At 46.5% G+C, this 17,377-nt stretch overlaps 1 protein-coding gene across 2 annotated transcripts in view; it reads left to right on the top strand.

Annotated features, from left to right (window-relative positions):
* Positions 1-17,377, top strand: part of SNX29 (sorting nexin 29) — a 585,715-nt gene that overhangs the window by 462,550 nt on the left and 105,788 nt on the right. For both annotated transcript variants that reach the window (XM_081560361.1, XM_081560362.1), the window contains one exon: positions 12,617-12,757. In XM_081560361.1, coding sequence (XP_081416487.1) covers positions 12,617-12,757 — 141 coding nt within the window. The remainder of the gene's footprint in view (positions 1-12,616; positions 12,758-17,377) is intronic.

Genomic DNA, 17,377 nt, shown 5'->3' with positions numbered 1-17,377 from the left:
CTCCTCTTCTGACTTCTTGGCTTGCTCCCTCCCTTCTTCATATTATCTATATCTGTCTATATACATATATATAGAGAGAGAGAAAGAGAGACAGAGGGCTTCCCTGCTGGGGTAAAGAACCTGCCTGCAATGCAGGAGACCAGGGTTTGATCCCTGGGTTGGGAAGATCCCCTGGAGGAGAGCATGGCAACCCACTCCAGTATTCTTGCCTGGAGAATCGCGTGGACAGAAGAGCCTGGCAGGCTGCTGGTCCATAGGGTTGCACAGAGTCAGACATGACTGACGTGACTAAGCAGTAGCAGCAGCAGCAGTGGGGAGAGGGAGAGAGAGAGGGAAAATCGATGCTTGAAGAGGTAAATTAACATACCCAGGATGGCTTGGCTAGCAAGAGGTAGAGCTGGAATTCAGACCCAGGTCTCCCCAAGGCCAGAGTCCTGTCCCTGGACCCCCTCTCAGCACTGACATCTGACTGTGTCAGGTCCACGTGGATGCTCACAGACTAATTCGGACATCCCGCCATCATAAATTAGGGTAGAAGCTCACTCGCCTGAGGTTAGTATAGGCATGGCTTTTTTTGACTTTCACTTTTATATCCAGGTTTAATATAAATATCAGATGCTTAAATCTTTTTTATTGACGTATAGTTTTCTTTTAAGGAAATATTTATTAATTTATTTGACTGTATCAGGTCTTAGTTGTGACACACAGGGTCTTCTGTTGTGGTATGTGGGCTTCTCTCTAGTTGCAGCACACAGGCTCAGTAGTTTTGCCGTGCAGGCTTAGTTGCCCCACCAGGGATTGAACCCATGTCTCCTGCTTTGGAAGATGGATTCTTAACCGCTGGACCATCAGGGAAGTCCCTTGAAGGATAGTTGATCTATAATGTTGTCCAATCTCTGCTATATAGCAAAACAATTCTATTACACACGTGTGTACATTCTTTTTTCTGTTCTTTTCCATTATGATTTATCACAAGATATTGAATATAGTTCCCTCTGCTCTACAGTAGGACCTTGTTGTTTATCCATAGATGTGTAAATCTTAAGTTTATGTTCAATTAACTTTTACTTCTGTGTATTTCGGTGTAACCCTGCCCAGAGATAAAAGGCATCTCCAGCACCCTTGATTATGCCCTTCTGTGCTCCTTCTGGGAATCCCTACCTATCCCCAAGGTCATGAAGCTATCCTTCTAGGCTTTCTCTTGGTAGCTTTCTCATTTTACCTTCCACATTTAGATCTATGATCCCAAAAGGAAAGAATGCAAAAGCCATATATGCAATGGAATATTACTTAGCCATAAAAAGGAACAAATTTGGTAATTTGTAGCGAGGTGGATGGACCTGGAGACCTTCTTATACAGTGAAGAGGGAGATGAGATGAATTGGAAGCTTGGGATTGACATATATACACAATTGATACTATATATAAAATAATTAATGAAAACTTATTGTATAGCACAGGGAACTCTACTCAGTGCTCTGTGGTGACCTAAATGGGAAGGAAATTCAAAAAAGAGGAAATACATGTGTACATATAGCTGATTCACTTTGCTGTCCAGCAGAAAATAACACATTTAAAGCAACTATACTGCAATAAAAATTAAAAAAAAAAAACAAGAAAACAGATGCGTCAGTGCCCATAGCTGCCTTACCCATAGCTGCCTTAGTCCCAACTGGAAACAATCCAGATGCCCATCCCAGCACAGAGGGTGTATAAGCTGTGGCCTGTCCACACCGTGGGCAAGCAGTGAGCAAGGACACGGAAGTGCCATCCACACCACGCAGAAACGTCGCCCAAACATAACAGGGAGTGAAAAGAACCAGACACCAAGGGGCACGCTCAGTGGGGGTCCATCGAGATGAAGTCCAGGAGCAGGCGGAAGAAGCTGGGGAGAGCTTTCCGTAGAGTGGGTGGTGCTGGTAGGCAGAGGGCACGAGGGGTCTGATGGGCACGCCCCTTCCCAGCAGACAGTCTTCATCTTCCAAATGAGACTGTCTGCACGTGAGTCTGCCCTGGGCTCAGTTCACCCAGACTGAGGTTTTTGCCTCCTTCCCCCACTTAACCTCTCCTTCCTTCCCCCCCAGGGTTATTACAGACATCCCTGGGGTCATTCTTCCTCATGGAAAAGAAACCTCAAGATTCGAATTCCCTCTTAAAATAGAGAAGAGAGGACTTGCCCTATTCCTGATGACAGATATTACCCTCCTATTTTATTTCTCTTTTGATAAGTTGAGGAGATTGGACTTGAAGTGTCTTTTTTTTTTTTAATATATTTATTTATTTTAGTTGGGGGCTAATTACTTTACAATATTGTAGTGGTTTTCATTGCTCGTTTTAAAAGGGAACTTGTTTTTGCTGGGAGAGGTCAACTGTTTTTATTTCTCCAAGGAATTATTATTGTTATGGCTCAAGCAGACAGAACTGGGGCCTATCAAACTTAATTTGGAGGGAGCAAGCTCTTAAAAACAAAACAAAACAGGAATAGAAACCTAATAATTTTGGACATAAACCCTTCGAATTCTTCAGTGAAAGAAGTGCACAGTTTGCTTAAGTATAATTCAAGGACAACTTAATTTGCAGAGATCATTTCCTGATTTCAGATGCTAAAAGCATGGCTGTTGAGGCTGGGCTGTTCGGGTAATTCTGGATGATTTTGATGGCATTAGATTCCTGAAGGGAGAGGCATGAATGAGAGAATGCAATTGAAGCCGCTGGTACCAAGGAGACTGTTGTGAGGACGTGTGGTCTCCCCAGCAGAGGGGCAGTTAGGCCTCAGAGCTGTTGAGCAGGGACCTTTCTTGCCAGTTGCCAGCATTGCTGGCTTGGGGTTCCTGGGACCCTGGAGAGCCTGGGTTCTGCAGCTGTGTGCTGTAATAGAAAGGGTTGGGTCTGGACTTCCCTGGCGGTCCAGTGGTTAAGACTCTGAGCTTCCACTGCAGGGGGTGCGGGTTCAATCCCTGGTTGGGGAACTTAGATCCCACATGCCGCTTGGTACAGTCAAAAAGTACGGCCAGAATGGGATGATCCAGAAGGATGGGATGGGGAGGGAGGTGGGTGGGGGGTCCGGGAAGGGGAACACATGTAAACCCATGGCTGATTCATGTCAATGTATGGCAAAAACTATTACAATATTGTAAAGTAATTAGCCCCCAACTAAAATAAATAAATTTATAAAAAAAAAAAAAAAAAAAGTACGGCCAGGCGTTAGACATCAGGCAGACCTGGGTTCAGCTTTCCATTTCCCCACCTCCTCTGGGCAGGTGAAACACCCCCTCTGAGCCCACATCTTTATCTGGAGAAGGGGCAAGTTCACACCGTCTGCCTTGCAGACTCACGTGAGGATGCCTGGTGAGGTATGTGGCATCCCTTACACATGGTAAGTGCTTCATAAATGGCAAGTGTCAGCATTAAAGGCGTTGCTATGTTATTGGCATTCTGAAAAATATCATTTCACTCTCTTGGGTCTGACCGTGTACTTGACTCTCGTTTCATGGCTTTGACTGCTAACCAGAGAGATCTGGGTTTGATTGACATCCAGGCAACAGCAGAAGCTGAGAACAGGGATACTTGACCGGAAGTGTGTTGTTGGTCTCCGTGGGCTCCGTGACCAACTTCCCCCGCCTTGTTATCAAATGGCCTCCAGCTAGAACAGTAGCTGGTGCCAGAAATGCCCACTGGCTGCTCTTCACCTCTGAGATGGCCTCAGTCTAATGATACTGGCTGGGGCAGCGATCACTAAACTTGAGGAAGCGCCTGGGCCCCTCTCTGCCCCAAGTCCCCCCTGGGGCATCAGTTCTCCCCACCCAGTGTTCCCAGGAGGCTTCTCTCCCACTTGCTGGGTGACTCAGGCAGCTGAGCTTTCGAGACAGAGGCTCCAGGGAGGGTTCTGCTGTTGCCCTACCCCTTGAGTATGAAATCCTCCTAAATCAAGCCCAAGGTCAGACCTCCTGCCTGATTTTCATGAACCCCTTGGTCTCTGCAATGAAATGGGAGTGGAATGTGGGTGGAAGAGCCCAGTGACGTTCTTGTGGTTTATGAATGACCTAAGGACACAGAGGCCCCCTGAGGGGGTCCGTGAAGGGACCTAGAGGCTCTCTAGTTCAACTCCTGCATTTTATGCAGGAGGAAGCGAGGCCTGGAAGAAGTGGGGCTACTCCCGGGAGCATACACAGTGGTCGAAGGGCCACCCCATCCAGTCTCAGGGGCAGAGCTGCTTTCACAGACTCTGGAGGAATAATGTGTCTTGGGAGTCATGTTTAGGGAGATTTTTAGGGGAGGGGCATGATAATTCATATTTTTATTTGAAGTTTTTAATGACCCACAGCATAATTTGTTCTGAACTCTCAGCCTAAGGCTCAGCAGTAATGTCTATACTTGTTCTTTACTGAGCAGAGCTCCTAGGGTGGAGACTGTAGAGCTAAGACAGGTGTGACTTCAGCAGCAGTGCTTCTTCCCGTTTGCAGAATTTCATGTTTTTGATGATGATAGTGATAACAATAATAATAATAATAGCATGCATGCTAAGTCGCTTCAGTCGTGTCCGACTCTGTGCGACCCCATAGACGGCAGCCCACCAGGCTCCTCCATCCCCGGGATTCTCCAGGCAAGAATACTGGAGTGGGTTGCCATTTCCTTCTCCAATGCATGCATGCATGCTAAGTCGCTTCATAATAATAATATAATATAATAATATATATATTAATATATTAATATAATATAATAATATATATATTAATATATTAATATAATATAATAATAGCTAAGTCGCTTCATAATAATAATATAATATAATAATACATATATATTAATATATTAATATAATATAATAATAGCAGCAGGTAACTCTCATGGCATTTTTATAAACACTTTCAGGCACTTTTTCCCACCCCGCCCCCCTCAGATTATACCCATTTCTCAAGTGAGTAAACTGAAATTCAGAAGCAGTTTACCTAACATCACATAACTGACTGGTGGTCAAGGTCTGATCTGGGATTCCCCCTGCAGTCCATGAGCCAGCTGTGACCATCCCCATGTCCCAGTAGAACCCAGTTCCCATCAGCCAAACCATTGGAGGGGATAAATATTAAAGCTGATTACCAAGATCAGAGTCTTATAAAATCCAAACCTTTGTAAATCCCCAATGGCAGCCTAGCCAATGGGTTGCATTTTTTTTAATGTTATTTATTTGTGTGTTTTATTTTTGGCTGTGCTGGGTCTTTGTTGTGGCGTGTGGGCTTTCTCTAGTAGAGGCGAACTGGGGTTACTCTGTAGTTGTGGTGCGAAGGTTTCTGCTCATTGCAGTGGCTTCTTTTGCTGCAGAACACAGGCTCTAGAGCGGTGGCTCAGTAGTTGGCAGCATGTGGGCTCCAAAGCACAGGCTCAGTTGCCCTGAGGCCTGTGGATGGGATCTGAGTTCCCTGACCAGGGATTGAACCAGTGTGTCCTGCATTGGCAGGTGGATTTTTAATTACTGGACTACCAGGGAAGTCCTTATGTTACATTTTTAATTGTTTATTTATCAAACACTCAAATGGCATCTTCTATCTACCAGATAGAATAGGATCGACCCTTAGAATAGGGTCCTATTCTAAGCCTGTTACACGTGTGAACTCATTTAATCCTCCCAAGACCCAGGGAAGGAGGTGATACCCTCATTTCTCAAAGAAGGAAGCAGAGGCACAGAGAAGTGAAGTGACTTTCTCAGGGCGCGTGGCTAGTGCGCAGCAGAGCCAGGCTTTGAATCCCGGAGTTTGGCTGCAGTGTCTCTGCTCTTAACTGCCTCCATGCATCGGGTTTGCTTACTGGTGACACTGCTCTGACGTCAGAGCCCCCCTTCTCCACCACCAGGAGCTTGCTTCCCTCCCTGCCCCAGTCATCATGCCCGTGACCTTCCCTCTCTCTGACGTTGCTTATTCAGATTGTCAGCCTGGGTGGCTTTCCCCAAGCCATGGGCCCCCAGAGCCAGACATCAAGGAGGATGTGAAATGAGCAGGCAGTATTTGTCACAGGTTGGTTGGTGGCTGCATCGGGTCTTAGTTGTGGCTGGAAGGCTCTCTGGTTGTGGCGTGCCAGCTCTAGAGCGCACAGGCTCAGTGGTCACAGCACATGGGCTTAGAGGCCCGTCGGCTTCTAGTTCCCCAGCCAGGGATCAAACCCGTGTCTTCTGCATTGGAAAGTGGAGTCTTAACCACTGGACTGCCGGGGAGGTTCCTGAACTAATGGTTTCTGAGGTCCTTTCTAACGCTGCCATTCCAAAGTTCTGAGTTCTTGAATGCCTGCTGTCCCTCAGAGCAGAGGATAACACTCGGAGTGTTGAAGGCCGAGGGACGATGCTATTTCTAGAAGACGATGTTTGCTCTGATTCGAACATTTTTAAGAAGGTTTTAAACAATGCAAGCAAATCAACACCATTCTGGTTGTTAAGACATTTTTAAGAATTTAAGAGGTGAAAGAATTTTAAAGAAAATGCAGGCAGGTTGGCATGATCCTGGTTTGCCAAAGCAAGGAATGGAGCCTGAAGTGAGATGGTTGTAATGATGCAGGAGCCTTCCCTGTTGATGAACCTGCCCCAGAACCTAGTCTCTGGCATGAGCACCCTTCTCGGACAGCCGCTGAAGGAGTTTGAACAGGGGAGGTGAAAATGAATGGGGAAACAAGCAAGGCCGAAAAAGCACCTGAAGCCTGCTGTTGTGGTCCCAAAAGAGTGGGGCTGACTCTGGAGGTGGGGTTGGCAGTCCCTGCTGCTCGGTACTTTGACATGGGGATAACGAACAGCACTGGTCAATGCTGATGCCCAGATTTCTGACTCGGGCAACTCAGCGGTCCATTCGCCGAGAGAGTGAGGTAGAGATCCTGAGTGTAGATGTAGACAAGAAGAGCTTTCTCAAGTCTGAGTCCAGAGTTCACATCAGAAATCCAGAGTAGAGATAAAGATTTGAGAGTCGTTGACCTAAAAGTGAAACGTGCAGACGTGGGAGTGGACGCCTGTGTCAGGGCAAGGAGGGTCCCGGGGAACATGAGCAGAAGAGGAGGTGCCCACGAGGAAGGCCAAGAAGGGTCCGTTGGAGAGGTAGAAAGGACTCAGTGCTTCCACAGAATGAAGCATTTGGCTCTTGAATGTGTTATGAGAAATGTAGAATCGTAATTTATAGCTCACATTAGAGTTGCCAATTTTTATCGTTATGTGAGAGGTTTTTAAGATGTGTATTGACATTCAGTGATTACAGATTATAAGAGCTATTTATCATTGGAGATTTTACTCTCTGGGCTGTCCTTAACTCATGTAATTTTTAAAAATGCATTGATGCAGTTGCTATGTGTCCCTGGGAGCTGTGAGGACCTGTAAGATGCTGATGAAACAGCCCTCATGTGTTGTGCCCCCAGAGTGTTCTCTTGATTAAAGAAGTTTTACGCCCCAGTTATGCTTATCCCATCTGGATGTGACTTTCCATCCAACTGGGTCGATCTCAACTCTGGTCTCTCCCTCCTTCCCCAAATCAGTCTCCACCCACTCCGTGTGCTGGTCTTTGGGAAGCCAGGCATAGCTGGATGGCTTCTATACCTAAACACTCTCCATACTGCCTTGGGAACAGGCTCTGTCAGTAAGGTCTCAGCTCCATTTTATAGATGAGGAAACACATAGAGAGGAGGGATAGTCTGTGCTTTACATTAGAGGTTCTCCTAATTCCCCATTGTCTTAGTCCACTTGGGGTGCTGCAACAACTATAGACAGGGTGATTTCAACAATAAACTCTTCCATACAGTTCTAGAGGCTGGGAAGTCCAAAATCAAGGCTCCAGACAGCTCGCCTCTCACTGTCTTTGCATGACGGAAGGCATGAGGGAGCTCTGGGGTCTCTTTCACTAATCCTAGTCATGAGGGCTCTACCCTCATGACCTAACCATCCCCTGCCCCAGTACCACATTGGTGGTTTGGATTTCAATATGTGCCTTGTGGGAGGAGGGGCACATTCAGACTCTAACATCTCCCACTCGTCAGAATCACCAGAAGGCTTTGGAACTCTAGGAATACCTGGGTCCTAGATGATTTCTGTGTGGACCAGCCCAGGGCTGGTAATTATTGGAAAGCACCGCCCTTCTCTGCACTAGATTTGGATATGTTTGTTGAAAAACAACAATAATGAGGACTTTCTGAGTATCTAAATCAGGAACCAGAGAAGTTTTTTTGTAAAGGACCAGAAAGTAAATGGCTTCCCAGGTGGTGCTGGTGGTAAAGAACCTGCCTGCCAATTTAGACGTAAGAGATACGGGTTCGATCCCTGGGTTGGGAAGATCCCTTGGAGGAGGGCACAGCAACCCACTCCAGTATCCTTGCCTGGAGAATCCCATGGATAGAGGAGCGTGGCAAAGTCCATAGGGCCACACAGAATTGGACACAACCGAAGTGACTTAGCATGCATGCATGCAGAGAGTAAGTATTTTTAGCTTTGCAGGCCATGTGATCTTTGTTGCAGCCACTCAACTCGGCCATTGTAAGCAGCTATAAACAATAGGTAAACAAGTAGCATTACCAGCTCAGTGAACATGAATTTGAGCAAACTCCAGGAGATATTGGAGGACAGGAAAGCCTGGTATGCTGCAGTCTGTGGGGTCGCTAAGAGTCAGACACAATTTAGTGACTGAACCACAACAACAAACAAATAGATGTGGCTGGATTTGACCCGCAGGGCCACAGTTTACCTCCCCTGACCTAGATAATTTGTTTTGTACTTGATGATCAGATAAGCAATTAAATTTGCCACTCTTGAGGGGATATTTGGACTTGTATAAAAATATAGTACAAGTAGATACAGTCCATTCAAGATGTATCAGAGAAGAATGGCATTCAGCCATGAGTCTGTAGACCTCTAAAACATTAGCTTGAACAGTTTAGAGGTGAATGTTTCTCTTTAAAAAAAAAAAGTTTTGACTAGATTATCTACTATTTGGTGTGGTTGCCCCATAATTTCATCAGAGACCCAAGGTCCTTCCACTTTTCTATATCCATTCTCCTGATCGCCTCATGATCATAAAATGACTGCTGGAGCTCCAGTCTTCACATCTGTGTTTGAGAAAGAAAAAGACAGGGAGAAGAGCAAAAAGGCACTTATCAGCTGGGTCAGATCTCTCCTAAGAGCTTTCTTTCATTTCATTGTTGTTCAGTCGCTAAGTCGTGTCCAACTCTTTGCGACCCCGTGAACTGCCGCACATGAGGCTTCTCTGTCCTTTACTATTTCCCTGAGTTTGCTCAAATTCGTGTCCATTGAGTCAGTGATGCTATCCAACCATCTCATTCTCTGTTGCCTGATTCTCTGCTTGCCCTCAATCTTTCCGAGCATCAGGGTGTTTTCCAATGAGTCTGCCAGGAGCACCGGAAAATGTAGTTAAATTTTTTTTTTTTTCTGAACACGTTGTTCTCCCCAGAAGTATTGGGGGGAAATGGATACTGATTGAGCAGCTCGCATTTGCTGTGACCTGGGAGGACCCAAAGAATGCCCTACAAGTGCTGCATTAAAGTCCTGTGAGCTCCTGGGTTTATTTGCCAACTGATCCATCTTGTCTCAGTCTGTGGAGACTTAATTCCTGAAGTATCCATTCCACAGCTAGCCAAGCCTTTCCAGATGCTTCTGGGGTCTAATTATCCTTCACTGTTACAAAGCAAATCCTTGCATAATTGTGATAACCGTCTGTCTGTTGTACCACTGCTTGGGCACCTACTGCCAAAAAAGCTCTTGAGACATATCCTTTTCTCTTTAGGCGACTTTGGCTGCTATAAAGTTCTTTCCTAATGAAATTTGTCTTTTTCTAGTTTCTGTCTACTGGAAGTTTGCCTCCTAGAATCGTCCAGAACACATCATCTTGGTCTTTCCTTTTCCTCATTACAGTCTTCAGAGATCGCTACCTCCTCCCATCTTTGAGGCTCAGTTTATCATCCTCCAGTGTCTTCCATCTTCTGATAATTTGGTTGCAGATCATCTCTGAGGACCTGTGCTTCTAAACTTTAAAGTGTGCGTGAACTAGTTGGGGTTCTAGTTAAGACACAGATTCTGAGTCAGTACATCTGGGGTGGAGCCTGAGATGTTGCATTTCTGCCATCTTACCACGTGATGCTTATGCTCCTGGTTCGAGGACCACATTTTGAGTAGCAAGTTTTCTGGGTATTTCTGAACCTATTTCAGTTCATCTTTTAACAGGCAGCAGCCAAAACCTAACTAAGGCATGGTCGATTTAGAATAGAGCAAGACTTGTCAACTCCTTTTATTTAAAATATATCAGATACCTTTTAATGAGCTCTAAATAGTTGGAGAAGGAGATGGCAACCCACTCCAGTATCGTTGCCTAGGAAATCCCATGGACAGAGGAGCCTGGCTGGCTACAGTCCAGGGGGTGGCAAAGAATCGGACACAACTGAGCAACTAAAAAAATAGTACATAGGCTTTTTTTTTGGTGACCCTTTCACAGTATTCACTTAACTTGAATTTACTAAAACCCGTGAGTCTTTATCCCACAGGCCATTGCTGTACCGTATCTCCCCCATCTTATCTTATAGTGTTGGCTTTTGGGGTTGTATTCCAACTTCTGGCACTGATCTTTTGAAGTTTCATCATGTTGCATTAGACTCATCCCTCAAGCCTCTTTGAGATCACTTGATATCTGTTATCCAGGATATTTACAGTCTCTCTTCACGTGGGGGCTTCTCTCAGACTCGATAGGCCTCTGTTTCTCCATCTAAGTCCACTGGAAACTTCCATCCATTGATTGGCATTTTTTGGGTTTAAATTCACCTTCCTTCACCTTGTTCGCCAGAATATTGGTGATCGCCTTCCCAGAGCTCAGATATATGAGATACACATTTGGGGATGCAGGGTGCTTTGTAGAGAGAGGCAGAATTTATCAGTCACAGTAGAGATGCCTACTTTTATGGTGGAAGAGGTTTTAAGACATGCATTGACATTCGCTGACTGCAGATTACAATAGCAATTTATCAGTGGAGACTTCACGCTCTGGGCTGCGCTTTTCTTTTTTTTTTATTTTATTTATTTTTGGCTGTGGCGGGTCTTCATTGCGGTGCACAGGCTTCTCACTGTGGTGGCTTCTCTTGTTGTGGAGCACCAGCTCTAGGGTGTGGGCTTCAGTAGTTGTGGCCCACGGGCTTAGTTGCTCCACAGCACGTGGGATCCTCCCAGAGCAGGGATCAAATCCACGCCTCCTGCATTGGCCGGCGGACCCTTTACCACTGAGCCACCAGAAGAGCCCTAGGCTGTTCTTATTAACTCATATAATTTTTTAAAAATGCCTTGAGCTCTCTCCCACTTCTCCGTTTTGCCTTCTGATGTAGTTGCTGTGTGACCCTGGAAGGTGTGAGGGCCTGTTAAAAAAAAAAAAAAAACAGATGAAATAGCCCTTACATTTTATACCCCTTGAATGTTACCTTGAGGATCCCATCTTGATTAAAATGAAGAAGTTTCATGCCCCAGGTGTGTGTATCCCATCCTGATGTGACCTTCCATCTGGTTCTGCTGATCTCAGCTCTTGCCCTCTCCCTCCCTCCTCCTTCCTGGGATTGATTTCAAACTGCCGCCCCCACCGGCATGCTGGTCTGTGTGATCCAGGCACAGCTGCAGGGCCTATAAGCCTGACTGTTCTGGCCACCACCTTGGGAGGAGGTGCTGTCAGTCAGCTCCATTAACAGATGAAGAAACGGAGGCCAGCGAGGATGAATGGCCTCTCAACTGCCATCTGTCACTGTTACAGCATGCCTGTGACAAAAGCATGGAAAATGCATCTCTGAGATGAATGGGCTGTTGGTCTCCACTGATACTGGGAACTGATGTTCATCAGTATGCAGCCTGCCAGGTGGTGCCATTCTCTCGTGTACCCATTTATGCATGTGGTACACTGAGTCCCGCATCCACGCCCAGCACTGGGCCTCCAGTGACCCAGGGGGCAGACACGGCCCTGCTGTCACAGAGCTGGTTTTCCTGGCGGGGGGTGGGGGTGGGGTAGGGAGGTGTTGCCAGAGCCCCAACCCCTTTGTAATGAGAATTTTTTTTCGCTTTTTTATTTTTAAAAATTTTACCTTGTTGTGTTCGTTTCTGCCATACAACAGTGCAGATCAGTTGTAATTAATACATATCACAGCAGCTAGGCTCCCTGTGCTATACAGCAACTTCTCATCAGTTGTCCATTTTATACATGGTAGTATATAGGTTCATCAACACCATTTTTCTAGATTCCACATATATGCATTAATATACAATATTTGTTTTTCTCTTTCTGACTTCTTTCACTCTGTTTAATAGGCTCTAGGTTCATCCACCTCACTAGAACTGACTCAAATTCATTTTTTATGGCTGAGTAATACTCCATTGTATAAAGGAGATGTACTGCATCTCCTTTATCTGAGATTCCTTAAAAAACTAGGAATAAACCTACCACATACCCACCAACCCCACTACTGGGCAAGTACTGTGAGAAAACCACAATTCTAAAAGACACATGTTCCCCCAGGGTTCATTGCTGCACTGTTTACAATAACCAGGACATGGAAGCATCCAGGATGGAATGAGAGTTTTAAGGGACTTGACATTTTCTTTCTCTTTTCGTTTTCTCCAAAGGTCTACATCCGGATAAAAGACGATGAGTGGAACGTCTACCGGCGGTACACGGAGTTCAGGAGTTTGCACCACAAGTTACAGAACAAATACCCTCAAGTGAGGGCCTTCAACTTCCCACCCAAGAAGGCCATTGGAAACAAGGTAGGTGCTGTCACTGCTGTGGGCTGGGCAGCTCTCCTACTGGCGCCTCTGTCTTCTCCTTCCGCCGGAGATTTAAACATCTGGGTTCCTTTATATAACTCAAAAAATTGGCTGATATGAGAAAAAAAAATGGGAACGAAGTAAACAGCCACCCACCATTCATTCCCCCAAAAGACAATCGCATTACATCTTACCTGCGTGTCCATCCTCTGATTTCTCCAGAGTGGGGCTGCCACACCTGTTCTGATAAAAGGCCAGAGAGTGTGTGTCTTGGCTTCGCAGCCCCTACCACTTCAGCCAAAATACCCAGCTCTGCCATCATGGCAGCAGCTGCAGACAGTATGTGCGCACATGAGCATGCCTGTGTGCCAGGAAAACTTTATTTATTAGAAGAGGTGGCAGCTGGATCTGGCCTATGGGACATAGTTTGCCAGCTCCTGTTCTGGACCAAAAAAAAAAAAAATGTCTTCTAGTTTTTGTCATGATATTTATTTGGACTTAAAGAGCTTGGAGTTATTTCCCAGGTAAGGCTTTCTCAGAAGAGCTTGTTTTATTACAGGATTGCTGCCTCATGAGGGTTGGTCATTGATAATGAACTAGTTTGTTTCCATGTGTTCATCCTTGTACCCTGGAGAATGGAGGCACTAGCCCTTCTTTCTGGTCAGTTAGCATCCATCCACTCATCCAGCCAGCATTACTGAGCACCATTCAGTGTCACACTGTAAGTGGCACCAAAGATGACAGCCGAGCTTGGCATAGGGCCCTGCTGTGTTGTCTGCTTCAGCTGGTTGGCATCATTTTTGTCATCCATCACATTTGCAGCCATTCTCCATCTTGGCTGGGCTTTGGATCACTCGGGAAGCTTTCCAAACTCTGCGACCTGCCCACCCCCCACCCTCTATCCTGGGCTGATTGGCCTGGAGTGAGGCCTGTGCATGGAGGGGTTTCAAGTGACTCCAGGATGCAGACAAGCTGGAGAGCCCCTGGCTTCCAGTCAAGTAGGAGAGAGACACTTCATCAGTTGCACCATATGAACTAGCTTGGCAGGAGCACTTGAATCAGATGAGGTAACATGGACTCTTCTCAGGGCCTGGGAGAAATTGGGCCTTGGATAGGAGGCAGTTTTCGGAGTGTGACCCCCGATCCACAGCATCGGCCTCACCTGGAGCTTGTGAGAAATGCAGGTTCTCAGGCTCCGCCCTGCACCTACTGGAAGACAGGTTCTGGGGCTGGGACCCCACAGGGAGGGTGGGGCTTAGCAAGCTCTCTGGGTGGTGCTGACCCACAGGAAGTGTGGGAACCACAGCGCTGTCACATGGATAAAGCCTGTGAAAGTCCTACTGGCCTTGAATTTCCTAGGATATCCTACTGTCTTTTACATAGAAAAACCAGAGCAAGACTTTCCATAACCCGCTCCTCACACTCACCAATTCCATAGAGAAAACTTACTGACCGTTGTGTTTACATGTTCAGAGGTTTCCATGTTTAAACCAGATTAGAAATCTGATCACATCAAGGTCTGCTGGAAGATAATTTAAAGAGGTATAAAGCAGGTTTGTCTCAGACCCAGAATAAATCTGTTGTTCCTTTTCTTCTGTTGAAGAAAAATAGAGTTGAGCCCATAAAAAACAGAAGACTGAGAAATTCTACACTTGTTCACAGCAGGGAGCACAATACTTCTTATGAAAATGGGGGAGGGGACTATATTAGTGATTTAATCTCATAATTTGCAGGCTCATACAAATCTTGGGACCCATCCAGAATATCTTTAAGTGTCATAAAATGAAATTCTATGTAACGAACGTATTATTACTGTAAGATGTTCTCATCTGCAGAGAGCATTACCCTGGCGCAGCCCTTGCATGACACCTGCAGGGAACGTGGCCTGTCTGCGTCTCCCTGAGGGAATTAGTACAAGGCTGGACTGGGGGCATGTCTGTCTTCCACTGTGTTTTCACTTCCTGTGGCTGCTGTAAGGGGACTTCCCCGGTGGGCGCAGTGGTAAAGAACCCGCCTGCCAATGCAGGAGATGCAGGCTTGATCCCTGGGTCCGGAAGATTCCCTGGAGGAGGAAATGGCGACCCGCTCCAGTGTTCTTGCCTGGGAAATCCCGTGGACAGAGGAGCCTGGTGGGCTGCAGTCCTTGGGGGCTGCAAGAGTTGGGCGTGACTGAGCATGCATGCATGCACATGGCTGCTGTAACAGTTTCTCACACGTTTAGTGGTTTGCAGTTAATTATCTAAAACCAGCCTCAACAGGCTATGATTCAGACATGGGCAGGAGCCGTATTCCTCCTGGAGGCTCCAGAGGAGAGGCCACTCCTTGCTATTTGCAATTTCTAGAGGTCCCAACGTCCCTTGGCTTGTGGCCCCCTTCTGTCTTCAAGGCCACAATCTCATCTCTCTGGTCTCTGCTTCTATCAACATAGATCTCCTTCTCTGACTCCTCTTCTTCTAATAAGGACCCCTGTGATCACAGTCCCCCACCCCACCCCCCAAAAATCTATGATCGTCTCCTCTCTCAAGTTCTGCAAAGTCCCTATTACCGTATAAGGCGAGATGCTCTTGGACTCTGGGATGAGGATGGAGAGGGACACCTTTGAGGTCACACTTGCTGAATTCTTTCTCTGCAGCCCCAAGGGCTCTCCACTTCATCTCTCCTCAAGCCCTATGGTTGCACCGAACTTATTTAAGACAAGACCGAGCCATCCAGGGCACCGCCAGTGTGCACACCAGTGTGCTGGTGTGCCAGGCTCAGGTTTAGTGAGAGGAAGCGCAGGCCTGAGGAGTCGGAGGAGCCTTCTGGAGTTTCGTGACCACAGACAGAGCACGAGCAGTCCTGCCTCTCCTGTGTCAGACACTCCCGGTGAGAGGGAGTTTCCCCTCTGAGTGGGCCCCCCGCAGCCCTGCTCCTGGTCTCCCATCCCTGTCATGGCCTTCAACAGCAGCGGGCTTCGCGCCTGTGAAATCTATCAACAGGATACCCAGGGCAACCCTGTTTGCAAATAAATGAGCTTGGAATTAAAGGTACGCTCTGGGTGGGCCTGACCCAGTGATGACTGGCTTATACACACGCACTGGCTAGTTCTTCACTAGATTGTTGGTTCTGTTCCCCATGGTCAGGAGTGGATCTGACAATTTCCAGTCTTGCTTAGGAATCTTAACAGCTCAGGGCCTTGGCTGCTTGTGTAGTCTCTGTGGCCCTTTAGCTTTTAATTGGCTGGTTGGGTTCTGCATGCATGAGTGCTCAGTCGTGCCTGACTCTTTGCGAACCCGTGGACTGAAGCCTACCAGGCTCCTCTGTCCCTGGAATTCTCCAGGCAAAAATACTGGAGTGGGTTGCCATTTCCTTCTCCAGGAGATCTTCCTGATGCAGGGATTGAACCTGTGCCTCCTGCACTGGTGAGCAGATTTTTACCATTGAGCCACCTGAGAAGCCCTGGTCAGGTTCTGACTCTAGTTTAATTCCCTCTACTCTGTGCTGCTAGAGAAGGCAGTGGCACCCCACTCCAGTACTCTTGCCTGGAAAATCCCATGGACGGGGGAGCCTGGTGGGCTGCAGTCCATGGTGTCGTGAAGAGTCGGACACGACTGAGTGACTTCACTTTCACTTTTCACTTTCCTGCATTGGAGAAGGAAATGGCAACCCACTCCAGTGTTCTTGCCTAGAGAATCCCAGGGATGGGGAAGCCTGGTGGGCTGCCGTCTATGGGGTCGCACAGAGTCGGACACAACTGAAGTGACTTCGCAGCAGCATCAGTCTATGCTGCCGCCCCCCTACCCCCATCAGATCTGAGGATCTGTCTGATTTTCAAGGGCAGAGAGTCAGGATTCAGGACCTCAATGCCCAACAGAGGCCAGTGATGAACTCTTCTTACAAGACCAAGCTTTCACTGGCTACACCTGAGTCTAATAACTCAGGAAACCTGCTTTGATACTCTGAGGGCAAAGTTTCTAGAAGAGCTTGATTCTCAATTGAGCCAGAAAAATATACCCCACCGAAATCTTTTCTTTGATTGGGTCACTTTACCAGTGGAACACTTGCCTGCCTGGACCATTGAGGCATGTATTAATTTGCAGACACACATCCCCAGGTGGCTTGAGTTACACGCACTTTGTTGCTCTAAGCCTTAGACCTCTTAAATGATTCACTGTAGAATCCACAGTCCCGGACAGTATTCAAGGATGTATTAAACACATTGTAGGCTTTTAAAATTCATCAGATGAGTACTTTTCTAGCCTGAATTTCTGTTTCCCTAGAAGCAAAATGTCATCTTAACCCCAGTTTGAACTTTTTAAAAAATCAATTAAATTTACACATTTTATAGTTTCTGGATGCAAGATTTGTCTTCACCAATGCATTTCTTTTACCGTAATATGCTGTGTGTGTGTGTAGTTATAAATGCACAGGGAGCCCAGTATACTTGATGGAGATATATTCATGCCTTCATGTACCAATCCAGCCCATCGCATTAAAATAGTTTTCTGAGTATCAGTCCACCACTCAATGAAATATGTATTCCTTCTTAGCTAAGTCAGGCCACAGTAGTTGTATGTTAAAGTTGGTAGTGGTGGTTTAGTTGCTAAGTCGTGTCCAACTCTTGTGACTTCATGGACTGTA

This window comes from Giraffa tippelskirchi, chromosome 13, assembly GCF_054371585.1.
Source record: "Giraffa tippelskirchi isolate mGirTip1 chromosome 13, T2T-mGirTip1v1.2.pri, whole genome shotgun sequence".
NCBI lineage: Eukaryota > Metazoa > Chordata > Mammalia > Artiodactyla > Giraffidae > Giraffa > Giraffa tippelskirchi.
Note: the sequence above shows the minus strand (reverse complement) of the source record. Positions and strands in the feature narration are given on the sequence as shown.